We start from the raw sequence: 19,841 nt of genomic DNA, 5'->3' as shown, positions 1-19,841 counted from the left end.
ACAGTCAGACTCCTGCATGCGCCCGACCGGGATCCACCCGGCACGCCCACCATGGGGCGATGCTCTGCCCCTCCGGGGCATCTCTCTGCCATGACCAGAGCCACTCTAGTGCCTGGGGCAGAGGCCAAGGAGCCATCCCCAGCGCCCGGGCCATCCCCGCTCCAATGGAGCCTTGGCTGCGGGAGGGGAAGAGAGAGACAGAGAGGAAGGAGGGGGGGGTGGAGAAGCAAATGGGCGCTTCTCCTGTGTACCCTGGCCGGGAATCGAACCCGGGTCCCCCACACGCCAGGCCGACGCTCTACCACTGAGCCAAACGGCCAGGGCCAGTCTCTCTATTTCAATATTCTTGATCTTTATAAATGTTTTAGAGATGTGAGCTTGAATCCTGAGTTAGACGCTTTCCTCTGTACTGTGTGCATGGTCGTCCTGTTTCCCTGAGTGCTGTGGAAGTTCCGTGAGGTGACCCACGCACAGCCCAGGTGCGAGGCTTCCATGTAGTTGGCTCTGGGTGACCCCGGAATCCTCACCGCTCCGCTGACCTCTCCCCCTTTCCTGCAGTCGTTTGCTATCAGTCCAACCGTGATGAGCTCCGGCGTCGCATCATCCAGTGGCTGGAAACAGAGATCATTCCAGATGGCTGGTTCTCTAAAGGCAGCAACTACAGTGAAATCCTGGACAAGTACTTCAAGGTAATCCAAAGTTGAGGTCAAAGACTGGTTAGCTCTAGAGAAAGGGAGACTCCCTCTCCTATGGCCAGACCCTGAGGAAATACAAACCCATGGAGAGTCCTTGAGCGTTTTCTCATCGTAGATCACTCCATGGAGCAGTGAAAGTTGCCTTCTGGCCAGCTTGATCAGTGGGAGTCCAGTCTGACACACATGTGTTGCTCCCCTTGGGCAGTTAAAGTCACAAAGGTGTTAAAAAGCTTATCCATGAAAAGTGCAGCCAGGTTCCATTCCCCTGTTCCATGACACCTTATAGAATTGGCTGCCGATACAAAGTCCTTCTGATCTGACTCAGGCCCAGCTGCTTCAGCCTCTTTGCCATCCAGTTTGACATTTCTCTGTCATTAACTTGACCATCCATACCCCGAGAGCCACTGTCATCTGAGAAAAGTCAGTGGATTAGCATTTCATGCATGGGTCCAGGATCCTTCATGAACCATTGTTCCCACTGAGGACTGGAGAGATGCTGCTCAAAAAAGGAAAAGGAGGGCCTGACCAGGTGGTGGCACAGTGGATAGAGCATCAGCCTGGGACGCTGAGGACCCAGGTTCAAGACCCCGAGTTTGCTGGCTTGAACATGGGCTCATGCAGCTTGAGTGTGGGATCATAGACGTGACTCCATGGTCACTGGCTTGAGCCCAAAGATCGCTGGCTTGAGCCCAAGGTCTCTGGCTTGAGCAAGGGGTCATTGGCTTGGCTGGAGCCCCCTGGTCAAGTCACATAGGAGAAAGCAATCAATGAACAACTAAGGTGCTGCAACTGTGAGTTGATGCTTCTCATATCTCTCTCTTCTTGTCTGTCTGTCTGTCTCTCTCACTTGCTCACTTTAAAAAAAAAAAGCAGGAGGGAAGAAATAATACTTAGCAATGAGCAGGGCCACATGGCCATGGAGATTTTTTGGAGAACTTGAGACAGTTGTTGGAAGAAGCAGTTAAGGATGCTCTTTCAGCTGATGGACAAGAACAGATGCACACATATGTACGTCACTCTCAAAGATAACAAACCACATGCAAAAGCAAACGCCCACGTGTACACACAGACCCACACACACCCCCCACTTACAGAGATGCACGCGCCACACAGAGACACCTCCTACCCACAGACACACGCATTCAGTTACACAAAAGCCCCTCCACTTACAGACACACATCTCTGTGTGGATACCCTCAGATGCTCTTCCCCAGGGATACACACCCTCACGTGCCCCCAGGGACTTCTGTCCCAGGACCTCGCCAGCCGGGCCTTGGGAGCAACTCCAGACACATGTGGGATTTCTTGGCAGCTCTGTAGTCACTAAATGTGGTCAGCACCAGCCCAGTCTGTGAGTCCTCTTTCTTTTTTTTTTTATATATAATTTTATTTTTTTAATGGGGTGACATCAATAAATCAGGATACATATATTCAAAGATAACAAGTCCAGGTTATCTTGTCGTTCAATTATGTTGCATACCCACCACCCAAAGTCAGATTGTCCTCCGTCACCCTCTATCTTGTTCTCTCTGTGCCCCTCCCCCTCCCCCTTTCCCTCACCCATTCCCCCCTCCCCCCCGTAACCACCACACTCTTATCAATGTCTCTTAGTTTCACTAATATGTCCCACCTACGTATGGAATTATACAGTTCCTGTTTTTTTCTGATTTACTTATTTCGCTTCGTATCATGTTATCAAGATCCCACCATTTTGCTGTAAATGTTCCGATGTCATCATTTCTTATGGCTGAGTAGTATTCCATAGTGTATATGTGCCACATCTTCTTTATCCAGTCATCTATTGATGGGCTTTTTGGTTGTTTCCATGTCCTGGCCACTGTGAACAATGCTGCAATAAACATGGGGCTGCATGTGTCTTTACGTATCAATGTTTCTGAGTTTTGGGGATATATACCCAGTAGAGGAATTGCTGGGTCATAAGGTAGTTCTATTTTCAGTTTTTTGAGGAACCACCATACTTTCTTCCAAAATGGTTGTACTACTTTACATTCCCACCAACAGTGGATGAGGGTTCCTTTTTCTCCACAGCCTCTCCAACATTTGCTATTACCTGACTTGCTAATAATAGCTAATCGAACAGGTGTGAGGTGGTATCTCATGTGAGTCCTCTTTCTAACTGACATTATGGACCCCGCATATTGGGTTGGGTTGAAATACAGTAGCTGGTCATTTACGAGCTTGCTTGTGTTATTGTCTTTAGACAGAGAGTTCTCTCTTCTATGGCAGAAAGTATATCTCTCTGGATTCCAAGTGTATGAGGTTCTGTCTGGATGCTCAAGCACAGCCCTTCTCACTCTGCCCTCGGTCTCAGCCCCTCCCACACTGTGGAACCCTGGGTGGAAGGCAGGGTTCCTCCGGTAAAGAAACACAAACACTGAATTGCTGAGCCAGGAGAGCTAGAAGCAGAAAATGATTTTGCAAAAGCCAAGTGAATGCACCTGCTGGGTCATTATAGCGCGGGAGCTGTGGGCCCCGGGACACTTTCCAAGAGGCCTCTGGGATCCCAGCTCTGTTCTCAGTGGCCCTTTGGGGGCATGCTGCCTCGGGCATCACTGGCACCTGGTATTCATTTGATTTCCAAGTATCTGGGGTCCCTCTACACAGCTCCACCACTACTGACAATAACATACTCTAACAGGCTCCCATTGGGAACCTACAAGGCCATTGAGAAAGTAACTTTTGTAAGGCATTCTCACTCCCAGCCAGAAAGCTTGACTATGACTGACACCCAGTGCTTGCTCTTCCCTCACTCTCTGGCAGTGTCTTCCAAGCAAGTAGGGGTTTCACTGTCTACCTTATTTTTTACTTTAAATTACTTTTTTTTTTTTCATTTTTCCGAAGCTGGAAACGGGGAGGCAGTCAGACAGGCTCCCGCACGCGCCCGACCGGGATCCACCCGGCACGCCCACCAGGGGGCGATGTTCTGCCCCTCCGGGGCGTCACTCTGTTGCATCCAAAGTCATTCTAGCGCCTGAGGCAGAGGCCACAGAGCCATCCCCAGCGCCCGGGCCATCTCCGCTCCAATGGAGCCTCGGCTGTGGAAGGGAAAGAGAGAGACAGAGAGGAAGGAGAGGGGGAGGGGTGGAGAAGCAGATGGGCGCTGTTTGCTTATTTTGGTTTTTAGTTGTTCCTAGATATGTATTTAGTGCCATTTTATTGTTCAGATTTTTAATTTTTTTTTCTTAAAGAAGACCCTTTAACATTTTGTGTAATACTGGTTAGTGGTGATGAACTCCATCCGCTTTTTCTTGTCCAGGAAGCTCTTTACATGTCCTTTGTTGTCTACTTTTTGATGATTATCTGGGACCTTTGTGGCACCATCTGCAAAGGGAGACTCCCTCCCACCAGGCAAACGTGGTCCGCTGTCTCACAAAGACTGCTTCTGAACTAGTGAATTGCTCTCTAGCCCAGCTGGCATTTCTTACAGCAAAATTAGTTGAAGTACAAATTTAATCAGATTGTGGATAAGGCCAAAGTCGACTTTCACCTCAGTTGGTGATTCAGCCACTATTTCTTAAAGAAAGCTGAGTAGAATTAGGGGGAGACCCAGGGGAAGAGCCTCTCATTGCTATGTCATACACACACCTTGGACCCTGGGTGGTAGACTCCTGGTGGCCAGGAAACTGGATCCAGCCTTGCTACCTCCCTGACCCTGGGATGACATTCTGCATGGCCCCAGCTGCTGTGCGTGCGTGAGCGAGCGCCTGGCCTAGCCCGCCTCCTTTCAACAATCTCCAAACTTGCAATACGCCCCAGACATGGGTCTCATAACACATGTTCCTATCTTCCCACCACCCTGTGGTTACATAGGAAAAAGGATTGTTATTTCAAGTACAGAGCTGGGAAATACAGGTATAAAGAGGTACTATGCCTATGTCTGGTTGATTGAACAGAGACCAAGTGAACTGGATTGGTTCACAGTCCAGGTTCATGACCCCCACATGCAGCCTCCCTAGGGATTCCAGCTGTTTCCGGGGCTCGTATCAGACTCTGCTCTCCTGTGAATTCCACACACAGACCTGCCCTGGAGAAGTCCAGCTGGGCCCTCCTGAGCACTTACAACATTTGAACTCAAGAAAGTCCTGTGCTGCTAAGCATGGCACCTGGACAACCTTACTTCATTTCTCTCCATTAATTAATCGAAACCTCACAAGATGGACACTTAGGGAAGATTCCTCACTGAATGTATAGTGACCACAGAACATCTGAGACCTCTTCCTAGGAATTAGGACAAGAATGATAAGCAGGTACTAAATGAGGGTTGTCATAGTTGTCGTAGACCTTCCTGCCGTAATGCGTGGCATGGAAAGACTTACAGTCTTAGAATGTACTACATGTGACCATGACAGTTGTGGAGGGAGAGGTGGTGGCTGGATCTTTACCTTCCACCTGGAAACCTGGACAGACTTTTCTTACAGAACTTCTGTGCCGTGGGGAACCACGCTGAGGCACCATGGCGGTGCCGATTACTTCCCAGGGCAGCAGTAGGAGGCAGCCCAAGGAAAGGATTTTGAAAGAAAAAAATCTTCCCATTGGAACTATTTAGGGAAACAACAGTGTCTAGCCTGGAATTTGGTCAGAGCCTTGAACTTGACAACCTCCTCCTACAGCTAAGGTCTTGGGAAAGTCTTGGTTTAGCATCTTAACAAAGTGAGGACAATGCCTGAGCTCACTACGCCCTTCCCTTGTGTTCATGGGATGTCGGCTGGGTCCCAGGGTGGCCCGCACCAGGTAAGCTGAGGACCCGTGCACGGCTGCAGTGGGGCCCACAGCCCAGGACGGAGGGGTAGGGACTTGGCACCCACCGCCACCTGTAGGTTCTTAATACAGGCCCTTGTTAGCCTTTGACTCCTCACTGAGGAGCCAGCTATGGGTACCAGTGTGACAGTTAAGCACTGAGCAGGCCAGGAAAGCTGGAAATCAAGAGGTAAGAAATGGTTCTGTGAACTCTGAGGGCCACCTATGTCATTGTCCCTAAGCAGTGTGCTAAAAATATTTATCCGGGGCTCTGCCGCAGAAATTCTGACTCGTCTTCATTTTGCACATGTGTTAGGGTTTGTGGCGGCTGGCCTGAGCCAGGGGTGCCGCTGAGGCTGTCTGCGGAGTCTCTCAAGCCCCCGAGGCTTCTCGGGCGATGCAGGCTGCGCTCGGGCTGCCCTCCTGGGGTGGGTCTGGGTTTGAAAGGCCCCCCGTGGCCTCTGCCCAGGGACTTCCACGCTCTCATTTCGGGGCTCAGGCCCCTTCCCTCGTGCCCAGGGATCCCAGCTTTTGTTACTGTAGCTGTGTGAGGCCAAGCCAGGGCAGGGTTGGTTGGAACGTGTCAAAAACAAGCTGAAACAGATGCAGGTCCAGCCCAGTGGGGGAATGCTATAACTGGGTTATACAAAACATCCTGAAAGTTTTTTTTCACCCCCTTTCTAGAACTTTGATAATGGTGACTCTCGCTTAGACTCCAGTGAATTCCTAAAATTCGTGGAGCAGAATGAAACTGCCATTAACATAACTACATATGCCGACCAGGAGAACAACAAGCTGCTTAGGTGAGTGGAGTGAGAGGGGGAGGGAGGGGTCCATGAGGGGAAGGCAGGGGTCCATGAGGGGAAGGCTGGATAGGAGAGGGGGCCTGAACCCCTTCCTGCCTGCAAAGGAGCCACCAGTGTTCATGTGAAGTAAAAAGCAAAACAGGAATTCTGTCCTGTTCTATTCTGTGAACATTGTGAACATTATGAACTAATATATTGAGCTCCACTGGTATCTGATCAAACGGTTATTGTTTTTGGCTAGAACTTGCAAGGAATAGAAGAATGTAATTTTAAAATAAATTATCAAAGACTTATCAGAGCAAAGTTCTTTCTGAGTGTTGTGGGTAATGTTTTAATGGTTAATTTTCTGAAGGAATTACTTTAAATATTCTTTAACTGTAGGTCTGAAATAGCTTTAGTTCTGATTTTTAAGATAATTGGTGTTATTTTCTGTAGAAAACCTTAGTTGTTACAAACGTGAGTACATCTCTCTCCTTTTCTAGTATTATTTCAGAGTAGTAATAAAAATGAATTCCTAAGATACTTCTGGTATGGTTCCAGTATATTGGCAAGAATTAAAAATAATTTAAACACCACTTTGTTTAAAAGAAGTATAAAATACGAAGCCCAGATTCTAGAAAAATTCCTTCTTAATAATAATCCATCACCTAAATATAATATCTTGAAATCCTTCATATTTTGATAACCTAAAGTTAGACAATATTTACAAGTTCAACGTTTTATCCTCATAACATCCCAGTGAAGGAGGACTCCTTGTCTCCATTTTCCAGATGAGAAAACAGACACAGAAAGGTTGAATAACTAGCTCAAGGCCGTTTGGGTAGTAAATGATTGATACAGGGCTCAAATCCAGGCCACAAGGAGCATGAGGGAGCGGGGATTCCATGAAACTTTTCTGGAAGATCTCTTTCTAGAATGGTGACACTTGCTTGAACTCTACATTCTTTTAAATCACACATTCTTTCCATATCATACTTCTCTCTTTTCTCTTTTGATTTCCCTAGTTTGGTTGGCTTGATGCTTATACCATTAGAAAGGTAATTACTGGTGAGCGGGTGCAAATAGCGAAATATTTTTCAATCAGAAATGGACAAAACCATTCAGGAAATTTTAGTTGTCTTGGGAGGAACATTTGAGTGACCTAATATTTGGGATAACAAACTGAAGGTTGGGTGCTTATAGGAGTGAGGATGGTTGATGGTGGGGGAGGTCAGTGTAGAGAAAAATTTTCTCAATTAACAGTCACCCCCTCGGCCTCCTCTGGGGGCCCCAGGTGTGTGTGGTCCTGACGCTTGTTTCCTTTCTTCGGGAGTGTGCAGAGGTCTGGCTGACACATTTCTCTTGTGTTTCATTTCAGAGGACTCTGTGTCGATGCTCTCATTGAATTGTCAGATGAAAACGCCGACTGGAAACTCAGCTTCCAAGAGTTCCTCAAGTGCCTCAACCCGTCCTTCAACCCTCCAGAGAAGAGTACGCTTAGCCTAGGCAATAGGGAGTTGCAGGGGGTGGGAGCACTGGGAGGGGCCCAAACTGACGGAACTCTCTAGAGCAGGAGTCCCCAAACTTTTTACACAGGGGGCCAGTTTACTGTAACCTCAGACCGTTGGAGGGCCGGACTATAAAAAAAAACTATGAACAAATTCCTATGCACACTGCACATACCTTATTTTAAAGTAAAAAAACAAAACGGGAACAAATACAATATTTAAAATAAAGAACAAGTAAATTTAAATCAACAAACTGACCAATATTTCAATGGGAACTATGCTCCTCTCACTGACCACCAATGAAAGAGGTGCCCTTACAGAAGTGCGGCGGGGGCCGGATAAATGGCCTCAGGGGGCCGCATGTGGCCCGCGGGCCGTAGTTTGGGGACCCCTGCTCTAGAGCTTGCTCAGAAGATTCCCTCCCGCTATTTTAGGTTGGCTCCAACCTGTCATCTCCATAGTGTTCAGGTCCAGAAACCTTTGGTTAATGGTCTCATTTGCTCAGATATGGCAGGTCTTGTCTGGGGAAAGGGTGAGGGACACAGACTGTCGTCAAGATATCCCGTTCCACCTTCACCCCAAACTATTGCCCCTTCTCTCTGGTCCCGACAGAGTGTGCTCTGGAGGATGAAACATACACAGATGGAGCGGAGACCGAGGTGGACTGTAACCGATGCGTCTGTGCCTGCGGAAACTGGGTGTGCACAGCCATGACCTGTGACGGTGAGCTGCGCCTCAGGCAGAAAGAAGGGATAAGAGGGAGAGAGCTTCCTTCATGAAGTCACCCTGAGAGAAGTCAGGGTGGGGGTGATGGGGAAGAATACAGCAGGAGCTGGGAGCAAGGAGCCTGGGCAGCGAGTGGCAGACTACTCAGACTTGTCCTGCTGGAGCTCCCCGAGGCAGCACCGAGGGCAAAGCACCTATCCCAGATGTATAAGGTTTGAATATCGCTCCAGAGGCTTGGAAAAAAGAAAAGGAGTTCAAGACCCAGGGCAAGATCAAATGTTGATATGATATTGGAATAGTAATAATAATAATGAAAGGAAACAGTTATTTAGTGAGAAAAATGTGTCAGGCCCTCTTCTAAGTATTTCACCTATTAACCCACTTAACCCTTGTGACAGCTTAGGAAACCCCATACTGTATATAAAAGACTCAGGTGTTTGGAAGATAAAACAACTCCTCCTCGCCACCCATTCTCAGCAGAAAAAGGAAAAATGTTCGTAGACCTCATTTGAACTAAAAGAATTAGATACCCCTTTAAAAAGGGAAAGTTGAGGTATTTGAGACTTGGGCAAGGTGGGTTGGGGATATCAGAGAGTTTGGGAGGCCAGTGCAGAAGCCAAAGGATATGTTGGGATGACTAGGGTCCTGGGCTACAATGATGTCAAAGGTTAAAGCTGAGCACTAGGAAAAAAGCCAGGCACCATTCAGAGTGGAGGCAAGACAGAGAAGGGTGAAGCCAGGTCACATGTGCCCTGGGAAGAAAGGTCTGTTGGAAGAAATCAAGCCCCAAATTTGTATCAGATAGAGTGAACCTAAAATTATATCTTAAAAACCAACTGACGTAAGAAAAAGCAGGTTGGTCCCAGGATCATGTTCAAAGTAAACTGGTAACTGGAGACAGATTGGGGATCCAGGAAGAGGCTCTTCTAGATACAATAGTCCAGCAACACCAATAGTACAGATGGAACTCAGTACTACCCAGGGGCTCCCTCGTCTCCCACTCCCTGAGACCAAGTCTTCTCAGTGTGGGAGGGCAGGAGGCCAACCTAACTCCAGAGACAGTTGAAAGAAAGAGCAGGAAAGGCTGTGTAGAGACTACAAATGCCTACAGGTTGCTGGAGGCCAAATCAAGGGCAGGGTATCCAGGCCAAGCATGCAGTAGATGCTGAAGCCAAGAGAGAACATCTCGAAACGGTACCCAGCCTGCCTCAACCAGGAAGCATCCTGTACTTTCTCCACCATAGCTTTCCGCACCTAACTGCTCTGGTCTGGCTTAGTGAAGGGAGCCATCTGTTTCTGAGATACAGGCAGTTGCTGAACAGCTGGTTTGTGATTCTCTGGATAATGGGCCCCATCATGTGCATCAGACAAAATCCAGATGATTGCTCCCATGGGACAGTGCCCATGTCCACAGCAACACTGGATGGCCCACAGTCAGAGCCCTGTGTGGGTATAAACAGTCCCCTTCGTGGCGGTGCCCCGGGGGCCTTGGTGTGTGGGCTGTGGATCTGAGAGGACATTGCAGGGGTGGCATTCCAAGGCATTTCCCGGTCAGCGTCTGAAGTCAGAAACTACCACATTCCCCATGTATAAGACTCACCTTTTCCTGAAACTTTTGGGGTCTAAAAACTGGGTGATTGTAGATTTTTTTATTGTGTTTCCTGCTTTTTCGCGCTTGTTTTTGCAATCACTTGTTGAAGACGGTGATTCTCATCGGACACAGATGAGGAAAAGCTAATGGGTAGGAGTTTTGACAGTGATGTTATATGAATTTAATGATGAATAAAACTTGAGTTCAATAACTATATGTAATACATTTATTTTTTCAAATTTCGGGCCCCCAAATTAAGGTGCGTCTTATACATGGGAGTGTGCTTATATATGGGGAAATATGATCAATCCCAGTGTCTAGAAAAAAGGGGCACTGAGAGGTGGAGCCAGCTGGAGCCAGAGCCAAGGGAAGTTGCCATGGGGGGAGGGGCAGCTGGATGCTGAAGTCAGGAAGCCATGGGTTCCTAACAACACACACTATTCTCAGTGACGTACAGATTCCTGGGATGCGTCCCAAACCTACTGAATCAGAATCTGCAAAAGAGCAGCTTAGAACCTGTGTTTTAAGATGTATTCTGTGACTTTTAGTTTTCACTGTGCAAGTTCAGTCAACACTATAGGTTTGGTGGTTATCAACCCCGGCTGCACATCAGAACCCTGTGCCCAGGCTCCACCTCACAACAGTTAAATCAGAATCTCTGAAGGTGCAGTCTAAGCAATTATATTTGGAAACATTCTCCAAGGCCAGTGAAAGGTAGACAATCTCTGCTCCAGGAGAACTCAGTCAGGATTCAGAATCCAGACTTTCTCCAGAGCTCTCTCAGCAAGGCCAGCTCTGGAAAGGAGGTGCTGGAGCAGTTGACACTAGGAACAGAGGCCAGAGCAGAGGCGGGGCGAGTGCTGGTTTGCAGTGAGTTACTTTGCAGGTGTCAGAGGAGTTCTCCCACAATTAAATGGGAGATGAAATGAAGAACCTAGAAAGTAGGTATCAGCGGGATCCCTAACTGGCTGCCCTCAGCCACCTCTGCTCTGAGCCTTGATTCTTGCAGGAAAGAATCAGAAGGGGGTTCAGACCCAGACAGAGGAGGAGATGACCAGATATGTCCAGGAGCTCCAACTCCAGAAGCACCAGGTGAGTTGCAGCGTCCATGCTGGTTCGGGTCTCTCTGCCACCACCAGGCCCTTCCACCACTCAGACATTCCTGATGTCCCCGGAGACCAAAAAGATGTGTTCTGTGCAGTACAGTGGGTCCTGAATGATAACTCCTACAGTATCAAATCATGATTCCTTTCCCTGATGGGGTCCTTGTAGGATCCTGCAGGTCTTAGCAGATGTAGATTACAACTTGGTAAATTGCATTACAAGTGAGAATCAGCCAGTTGGTGATTTGCAAATGGGTTGCAAGTGGTTTATAAATGAGCATGGACTAAAGGAGTTAACTGTTTTCTGTCACAACCAGTGCCCAGACTCGAGGACCATGAGTTCCTGAAGGCCAAGCTCTGTGGCTTGCTCACCATTGCATCCCTGTATTTAGCACAGGGCTTGGTATATAGTTGGCTCTCAATGAGCATGGAATTAGTGGATTTGGACTATTTCAGAAAGGAGCTGAGTTAAATGCTCAGCTGGCTAGAACACAGCCTGGGATTGACAAACAGGGAACTTGAAGGTTCTGCTTCCTGGAGACTTGAGAAGGTAATTCTGTTCAGGTTCTATGTCAAGTTGAAGGCCTTTGTATGGCCAGCAGTCACGGCCATCGCTGCCATTCACTTGCAGGTTCACATTAGATTCGGACAGACAGTAAAGAAACAGTGGAGCCCAAAAATGGTGGGCCATTCCTTTATTCAAGTCTCACAAACATCGGCCGACGAGAAACACAGGGAAATACTTCCCTTTCACTCAGAGCTCAAAGCCACTGACATTATCCGGTACCACAACCAGGGGAATCTTCTCCGGTTTCTCCTAGAATCAAAGGCCTCACCAGTCCGAACGCCCCTCACTTCTGGTTCCCCATCTGCCAACATGGCTTCTTACTCTGCAAGACTGGCTTCTCTCTCTTTCCCTGCCATCTTGGCTTCTTTCTCAGCACTCTGCGTTCTCTCTGCTCTCACTCTCCAAAACCGGCTTCCTTCTTCTCCTTCGCCTTCTCTCCTTTTAATACTTTTCTGGCACCAAAACCTCCTCCAGCAATATTAGCATAACAATGGCCCTTCCCAAACAGGAAGGTAATTAGCAGTTTCACAGGTTACATACCTGGCAGCTGCCCAGTGCCATTTTTAACAATAAAAGTGAGCAAACTCAAAAAATTCAAATTTTACAAACTCATTTGCCCAACAGCCTTCTTGGGGAAAATATTCTTTGCAGAATAGTGATGCACTGACATACTTTGCTAAGGGCCTAGAGAGAAAACACAGATATGCTGGACCCCTGGGTCAGTCTTTCCACTAGTTTACCAGATAGTCTTAACAAGCATATTGTACCTTAGATCACCTGTATGTAGACTGGGTCTGGTAATACAAGCCTTCTCTCTGACATAGAAGGGTTTTTTGTTTTTTCTTTTTGGCTTTTTAAAAATTGATTTGAGGCCCTGGCCGGTTGGCTCAGCGGTAGAGCGTCGGCCTAGCGTGCGGAGGACCCGGGTTCGATTCCCGGCCAGGGCACACAGGAGAAGCGCCCATTTGCTTCTCCACCCCTCCGCCGCGCCTTCCTCTCTGTCTCTCTCTTCCCCTCCCGCAGCCAAGGCTCCATTGGAGCAAAAGATGGCCCGGGCGCTGGGGATGGCTCTGTGGCCTCTGCCCCAGGCGCTAGAGTGGCTCTGGTCGCAATATGGCGACACCCAGGAGGGTCGCAACATGGCGACGCCCAGGATGGGCAGAGCATCGCCCCCTGGTGGGCAGAGCGTCGCCCCCTGGTGGGCATGCCGGGTGGATCCCGGTCGGGCGCATGCGGGAGTCTGTCTGACTGTCTCTCCCTGTTTCCAGCTTCAGAAAAAAAAAAAAAAAAAAAAAAAAAAAATTGATTTGAGAGAGAGAGATCAATTTGTTGTTGCATTTATTTATGCATTCATTGATTGATTCCTGAGTGTGCCCTGACTGGGGACCAAACCGGCAACCTTGGCATGTCAGGTGTGATATTCTAACCAACTGAGCTACCCAGCCAGGGCTGATGCAGAAGTGTTTATGACAGTCACAATAATTGCTGAACTATTGAAATGAAATATTTTATTTGAAAATAAAGAATTATTTATATTAATAGTAGTTACTCCTTTTTATTGATTTTATATGCATTTTATCATTATTGTCTCTAAGAATGTAGAAACCTCATGTCAGTTTTTTTTAACCAAAACAGAATTTCCTGTCCTTTGGATTTTCCATATTTCAGCAACCTTGAGTCTCCAATGAGTACAACTTCATAAAGGAAAGAAAGAACTCCATAGGAATTCCTTCCATCTTGAATGGAGAGATACTGAGAGTAGAGAGTGGGGAGTGAATTATAATAGCTGTTATTTTTAAGTGTCTCTGTCTCAGTGAGTTCCCTCCGAAGCAGATAGGAAGGCAAGGACTCAAGTACATGATTTTATTTGGGAGGCAATCCCAGGAAACACCAGAAAGGTATTTGGAAAATAAGTTCTGGAAGGGCAGGAAACAATGGACTGTGTGCCCAGGAGTATTACCACTGTAGACAAGTGGAGCTTAGTCCTGGTGCAGAACCCTGGGAACAGAGACACCATGTCTGAGGACATCCCTACACAAACTCCCGGCAGCCCTTGGTGAGGGCTGCCGCCAGCAAACATAAATTACCTGGTACTGCTGGCCTGCTAACCCGTGTGCACAGAGCGGGCTCCAGCAGCCAGAGAAAGATGCAGGCGCTGGCAGTAAGCCATGCCGGTAAAGCATGGTAAAGACAGGACTGTGGATGGGGCACCAACAGTGTCTGCTAGTTGCCAGGCACTGTTGTTTTTATTTCCTATTTCTTTTTTATTGAGATACAATTCACATATAAAACTTACACCTTTAACGTGTATAATCCGGTGGTTTTTAGTATAGTCACAAGATGGTCAGCCACCATCACAATATTTTCATCATCTCCAAAAGAAAGCTCATATTCATTAGAAGTCACTCTGCATTCGCTCTTCCATGGAAATCTCTATTCTACTCTCTAATTCTATAGATTTGCCTGTTCTAGACGTACATAAATAGGAGTATACAGTATATGGTGTTCTCTTATTTCATTTAGCATGATGTTTTCAAGGTTTATCCTTGCATGAACCAGTGCTTCATTTCTTTTAACTAAAAAATTTTTTCAGTTACTGTCAACATACATATTTTAATCTCTCATGTCTAAATAACATACCATGGTATGGATCAATACATAATGTATATCCATGCATCAGTTTGATGGACATTTAAGTTTGCACTTTCTGGCTATGATGAATAATGTTATGAACATTCCGTACAAGTTTTTGTGTCCTCGGTTCTCTTGGGTGTACACTTAGGAGTGGAATTGCTGGATTGTATGGTAACTCTATTTAATCTTTTGAAGAAGTGCCAGGTTGTTTTCCAAAGTGGCCGCACCATTTTATATTCTTACCAGTGGTATTTCAATTTCTTCACAAACTGTCGACATTTCTCATTGTCCATTTTTCTTTCAGCCAGCCTAGTGTAGTGGCATCTCATTGTAGTTTTGATATGCGTTTCTGTAGTGATCGATGTTGAATAGCTCCTCAGGTGCTTACTGGCTGTAAAGAGAATGTTGTCTTTAAAGAAATGTGTCACTGTTGTAAGAGATGGCACTTCATTACTCTCATTCTGCAGTTAAGGACAGTGAGGCACAGAAAGTTTTGTAATATACCCCAAGTCCCCCAGAAGGTAGCACAGCCACGGTTGAAGCCTGGGCATTGGGCCTCCAGAGCCTGTTGTTCATAACACTTCTCTGGACTTGGACTCAGGACATCTTGTCACACTTCCATTTTGTATCCTTCTCTTCCTCTTTAAAATGGGGATAGTAATGTCTGTGACAGTCCCTCAATAACCATGTCATAAGTAAGACATGATCGGGCCCTGGCCAGTTTGCTCAGTGGTAGAGCATCGGCCCGGCATGTGCCAGCATGTGCCTGCCATGTGGGTGTCAGGGCACACAGGAGAAGCAACCATCTGCTTCTCCATCCCTCCCTTCTCCTTCTCTCTCTCTCTTTTCCCCTCCCACAGCCATGGCTTGATTGATTCTAGCGAACTGGCCTCTGGTGCTGAGGATAGCTCCCTGGCCTTCACCTTTGGTGCTAAAAAAAAAAAAAAAAGATGGCTGTGTTACTGAGCAAGAGTGACAGCCCATATGGGCAGAGCATCGCCCCCTAGTGGGCTTCCTAGGTGGGTCCTTGTCTCAGCACATGCAGGAGTCTCTGCCTTCCCTCCTCTCACTAAAATAAAAATAATAATAATAATAATTACAAGAAGAAGAAGAAATGATCCTTGCCTTCAATTTGTTGGCCATCCACGGAAGAGATAGACAAGTAAACAGAACTAAAATTCAGAAAACCATGTATTTGTCAATGCTAGATAAAAGTCTTGAGGACTAGATAAATACCAGTGATTTTTAAAAATATTTGGTATCATTTATTTTCTCTTGCTTCTTGAAGGAAACAGCTGAAAAAACCAAGAGAGTGAACGCCAAAGAGATCTAGCGAGGAGGCATCTAGGAACGGTGTCCGGAGCCCGGCACCTGCTCCTTCACTTCAGCGCTGAGTCCAGTATACACAAGTGTCTGCTACAATCGCCAATTCACCAGTATTTGCTTGTATATCAACAAGTTTTATTTTGTCTATTTGTTTTTGCAGTAAAGGAAATAGGGTGGCCGGCTAGCAGGGGAAGGGCCATAGCCTTCATTTCTAGGAGCGATTTGAAAGAAACTGTATAAATGGGGCTGGGGGGCGGGAGGCAAGTGAATAAACTGCATCAGGTTAGGGAGGGGAGTGGACCCAGATCTGAACCACTTCTGAGTCTGCGCGAGTTATAAACACGCTGCAGGGAAGACAAGCAGTGCAGAGAGGACTCAACAGACTGTCCCTAGGGGAGGGGTGAGGGGAGCTCACTGGAGAGAAGGCATTCTGCTTCCAGTCCTTTCTGTTGCCATGAGCATACAAGACTCCAGCATCTTTGCTTCTCCTCCTGCCCCAACCACCGCCTCTAGACACAGAGCTGTCTGGCTAGTTCCCCAGTGTCCCTCAGACTAGAGGAGTTCATGGAAGAGCGCACGCAGATGATGCAGACACTTGTGTACTTTCAGCCCCGTAGAGACCTAGCCAAATTTTCAAACTACTTGTTACCAAAGGTGCTATTTTTCTGTAAAATTTTTTTTAGCAAGTTGACTTCACTTTTCAGTTATTATCGTTTTATTATTGTTGTTTTTTCATATTTTATTTTCTTGACTAGAAATTAAGTTTTTGTAATTATTTTTCAGTAGTCCTGCCATGTCAGAGGTGGGGGGAGTTTGGGGTTCTTCCTGGTGCGGGGACCGCTCTAGCCCAGACTTCCCGCCCTGCCGCGTGCTAGCCCAGACTTCCCACCCTGCCACGTGCTAGCCGCAGCCCAGAGTGCACCCCAGCCCCAGTGCAGTTCCGGTGGCTCAGCAGTCTCTCCAGGAGCAGTGGTGCCTCAGACAGAAGCCAGGGGAAGAGCGCATCTCCATACAAAGCTTTCAAGATTCAAAACCTGATTTGTTTTCAGTTATTCTAAGTTCATGCAAAATCGCGTATTTCAAAGGACAGAGACAAGTGCAGCTAAGCAAAGCTTAGCTATCCCAGGCTATCAACATGTTCTTTGATCTTCCACTAACTAGGAAAGTGACTATGGCCTTGTTTCTTCCTAGTTCTGGGCCTAGTTTCCTCAGTGAGCAGGTAGGAATGCATTAACCTTTCAAGTTCATAAACTATAGTCTGTTGCTCTGATCATTCGTCCCTAGCAGACAGGTTCCTGCGATTTTCCTTCTTCTCCTTAGGGTAAATGAAAAGTTGTCATAACAAGAAGCTTCAGACAACCAAAGACAAGTTGCCCAAATCTGACCTCGGTCTGAATGGCCGCACAGGTCGTGCTGTGATGCAGAGCCTCTCTCGTAAACCCTGCCCTGGCAAAGAGTGGGGAGCAGAGCCACTCCCCTTCTTCACTTCTGCATTTCCTCTTCACCCTTCTTGGGGACAGAAATGGCTTTTCATTTAGAGATGAGGACAAAAGGAGGTTTTGCATTTCAAGAGGTGGAAAAGATGGAAATTTAGTCTTGAAAATGTGATTGGTGAAAAGTCCGTTCTTGTGTCTTTTGGCTTGTGTAGTTACTGACCCCGCTCAATACCACATTTCAGATGCGTTTGGAATAACAAAGATTAAAAACTTGACAAAAGATTTCCCTTTCCGAAAGCAGATTACAGACCATCAGAGGGAAATGATGTAGATTGTGCTGCACAGGCAACTCTGAGAAAGTTGTGTTGAAAATGGAATTTCTTTTACACAAGTTTCCTTGTTCTCCTTTGAAAGGAAAGGAGAACATTCTCCTTTTCTGAGCTTTTATCTATCATCCCACTTACAAGCTCCTCTTCCAACCCTGCTGGTGCGGTTCAAAACGCATCGCCCTGCCTTGGGGCACTCCCAGCAGCACACCCTGATCGAGTTTGTCCACACTTGGACACTATGCGAGTGAGAGCAAGAGCACCGGTTTGTTTTAAGCAAGAAACCAGTGTCTCCTCACCAGCTGCATTTAGGACAGTGGTTGCCATCCAAGACTTCCCTTACCCTGCAACACTGAATTCCCAAGAGCAAATCTGCATTCCTCCTGTAAGTGAGGAAGCTATTGTCTGCACTATAGAGTCATACAACCAGGTGACCATTCATGGAAAGCTGCTAAATAGCCTAGTGTACGGAGTCCTGCATATAGCAAATAAACAGGATTAAATTGGATTCAGTTCTCCAGATCTCTAAAAGCACAGGGCTTAGTCTGCAAGGTCCCTTGGGCTTTCTTATTGTGTATACCCTTTTATGAGCATTAATTACAGCATCTGTAAGAGCCAGAGTCTATGGAAACCTCACATGCCATGACTCTGAACTCCATCACTGTTTTTAGAAAACAAAGCTCCTCCCTCTGCCAATAAATCCATGTGAACCAGTCTGAATGTCTTTCCTTTATACTCATGTTTTTAAATAGTCAAATTTTAAGATGCAATTTGAACAAGTTTCTGTTGCCTATGTGTTTGTGAATTGTATTTGTATTTAGTAGGCTTCTATATTGCATTTAACTTGGTTTTGTAACTTCTCATTCCTTTTTTTTTTGTGTGTGTGTGGATATTATTGATAAATAAAGAAATTAAAATAACAGTTGTATTGGTTTCCTTTCCCCCAAAATAAAGTTATGAGAACATATTTACCTCATAAAAGTGGATTTGGGTTTCAGGAGCCTTAAAAGAGGCCTGAAGAATTTTCTCCTAATAAAATCTTAAAAGTGCAGCTGGGAGAGAAAATTTACTCAGGACTAGAACAAGTTTTAAAAGAATGATGGATAGCGGGTCCAGGGTAGGAAGTGATAAGACAGGGAGCGTTCCTGTATTGAGAAGAGGTTAAACTAAATGACTCCTAAAGCCCCCATGGGTCTTAGGAGACTAGAATGGCATCAGGTGAGGCTGGCTGCAGGTAAACCTGTACAAGAAGCCAAGTAGACATGGGCACGTGGCACAGGGAGTATGCCAGGGTCTGGCTGGGTAACCTTAATGGCTTTTACCTGATACACATTATTCTTAGGGATAAATATTTCCAAGTGAACTGAATGATGGCTGGTTAAAACTCTCTGTTCTACTCTGTCTAGGAGACACATGACCAATGCTTGCTTTCTACTAATTTTTATGTATTGATTTTAGAGAGTGAGAGAAACACCAATTTGTTCCACTTATTTACACATTCATTGGTTAATTCTTGTATGCGCCATGATCGGGGAGCAAACCTTCACCCTTAGCATATTGGGATGACACTCTAACCAACTGAACTACCCAGCCAGGGCTCCTAGTGGTTTTTATAGGCATTGTATACTCCCCAACCCCAATAATACTATCTTCTGAAAGAGCTCATGATTGATAAGGTTTAAGCTTTTATTATTATTATTATTATTATTATTATTATTATTATTCTGAAGCTGGAAACAGGGAGAGATAGTCAGACTCCCGCATGCGCCTGACCAGGATCCACCCGGCACGCCCACCAGGGGCCACGCTCTGCCCCTCCTGGGCGTCGCTCTGTTGCGACCAGAGCCACTCTAGCGCCTGGGGCAGAGGCCAAGGAGCCATCCCCAGCGCCCGGGCCATCTTTGCTCCAATGGAGCCTCGGCTACGGGAGGGGAAGAGAGAGACAGAGAGGAAGGAGAGGGGGAGGGGTGGAGAAGCAAATGGGCGCTTCTCCTGTGTGCCCTGGCCGGGAATCGAACCTGGGACTTCTGCACGCCAGGCCGACGCTCTACCACTGAGCCAACCGGCCAGGGCAGGTTTAAGCTTTCTTAATTTTAGTCATATGTGTAGAAGTCTTCTCTAAAATAATAGCCAGATCAACTTGATTAGAATTGGGGTATTACTCAAATGCTAGTCAAATATTAAAAGGCTATCTCTGGCCCTGCTCAGTTGGCTCAGTGGTAGAGTGTTGGCCTGGCATGTATGTCCTGGGTTCAATTCCAAGTCAGACACACAGGAGAAGCAACCATTTGCTTCTTCACCCCTCCTCCCCATTTTCTCTCTCTCTCTCCCGCAGCCATGGCTCGACTGGTTTGAGCACACCCTTGGAGGCTTAGCCTCAGGTGC

General features: G+C 46.7%; 1 protein-coding gene across 1 annotated transcript in view; it reads left to right on the top strand.

Annotated features, from left to right (window-relative positions):
* FSTL1 (follistatin like 1) overlaps positions 1–18,365 on the top strand; it is a 62,967-nt gene extending 44,602 nt beyond the window's left edge. Inside the window, exons 6-11 of the mRNA XM_066241240.1 lie at positions 559–689; positions 6,138–6,256; positions 7,617–7,729; positions 8,359–8,469; positions 11,073–11,155; positions 15,657–18,365. Of these exons, the coding sequence (XP_066097337.1) occupies positions 559–689; positions 6,138–6,256; positions 7,617–7,729; positions 8,359–8,469; positions 11,073–11,155; positions 15,657–15,701 (602 nt within the window). The 3' untranslated portion in view covers positions 15,702–18,365. The remainder of the gene's footprint in view (positions 1–558; positions 690–6,137; positions 6,257–7,616; positions 7,730–8,358; positions 8,470–11,072; positions 11,156–15,656) is intronic.
* Positions 18,366–19,841: the final 1,476 nt, after the last annotated feature.

Source organism: Saccopteryx bilineata, chromosome 8, assembly GCF_036850765.1.
Source record: "Saccopteryx bilineata isolate mSacBil1 chromosome 8, mSacBil1_pri_phased_curated, whole genome shotgun sequence".
NCBI classification, from domain to species: domain Eukaryota; kingdom Metazoa; phylum Chordata; class Mammalia; order Chiroptera; family Emballonuridae; genus Saccopteryx; species Saccopteryx bilineata.
Note: the sequence above shows the minus strand (reverse complement) of the source record. Positions and strands in the feature narration are given on the sequence as shown.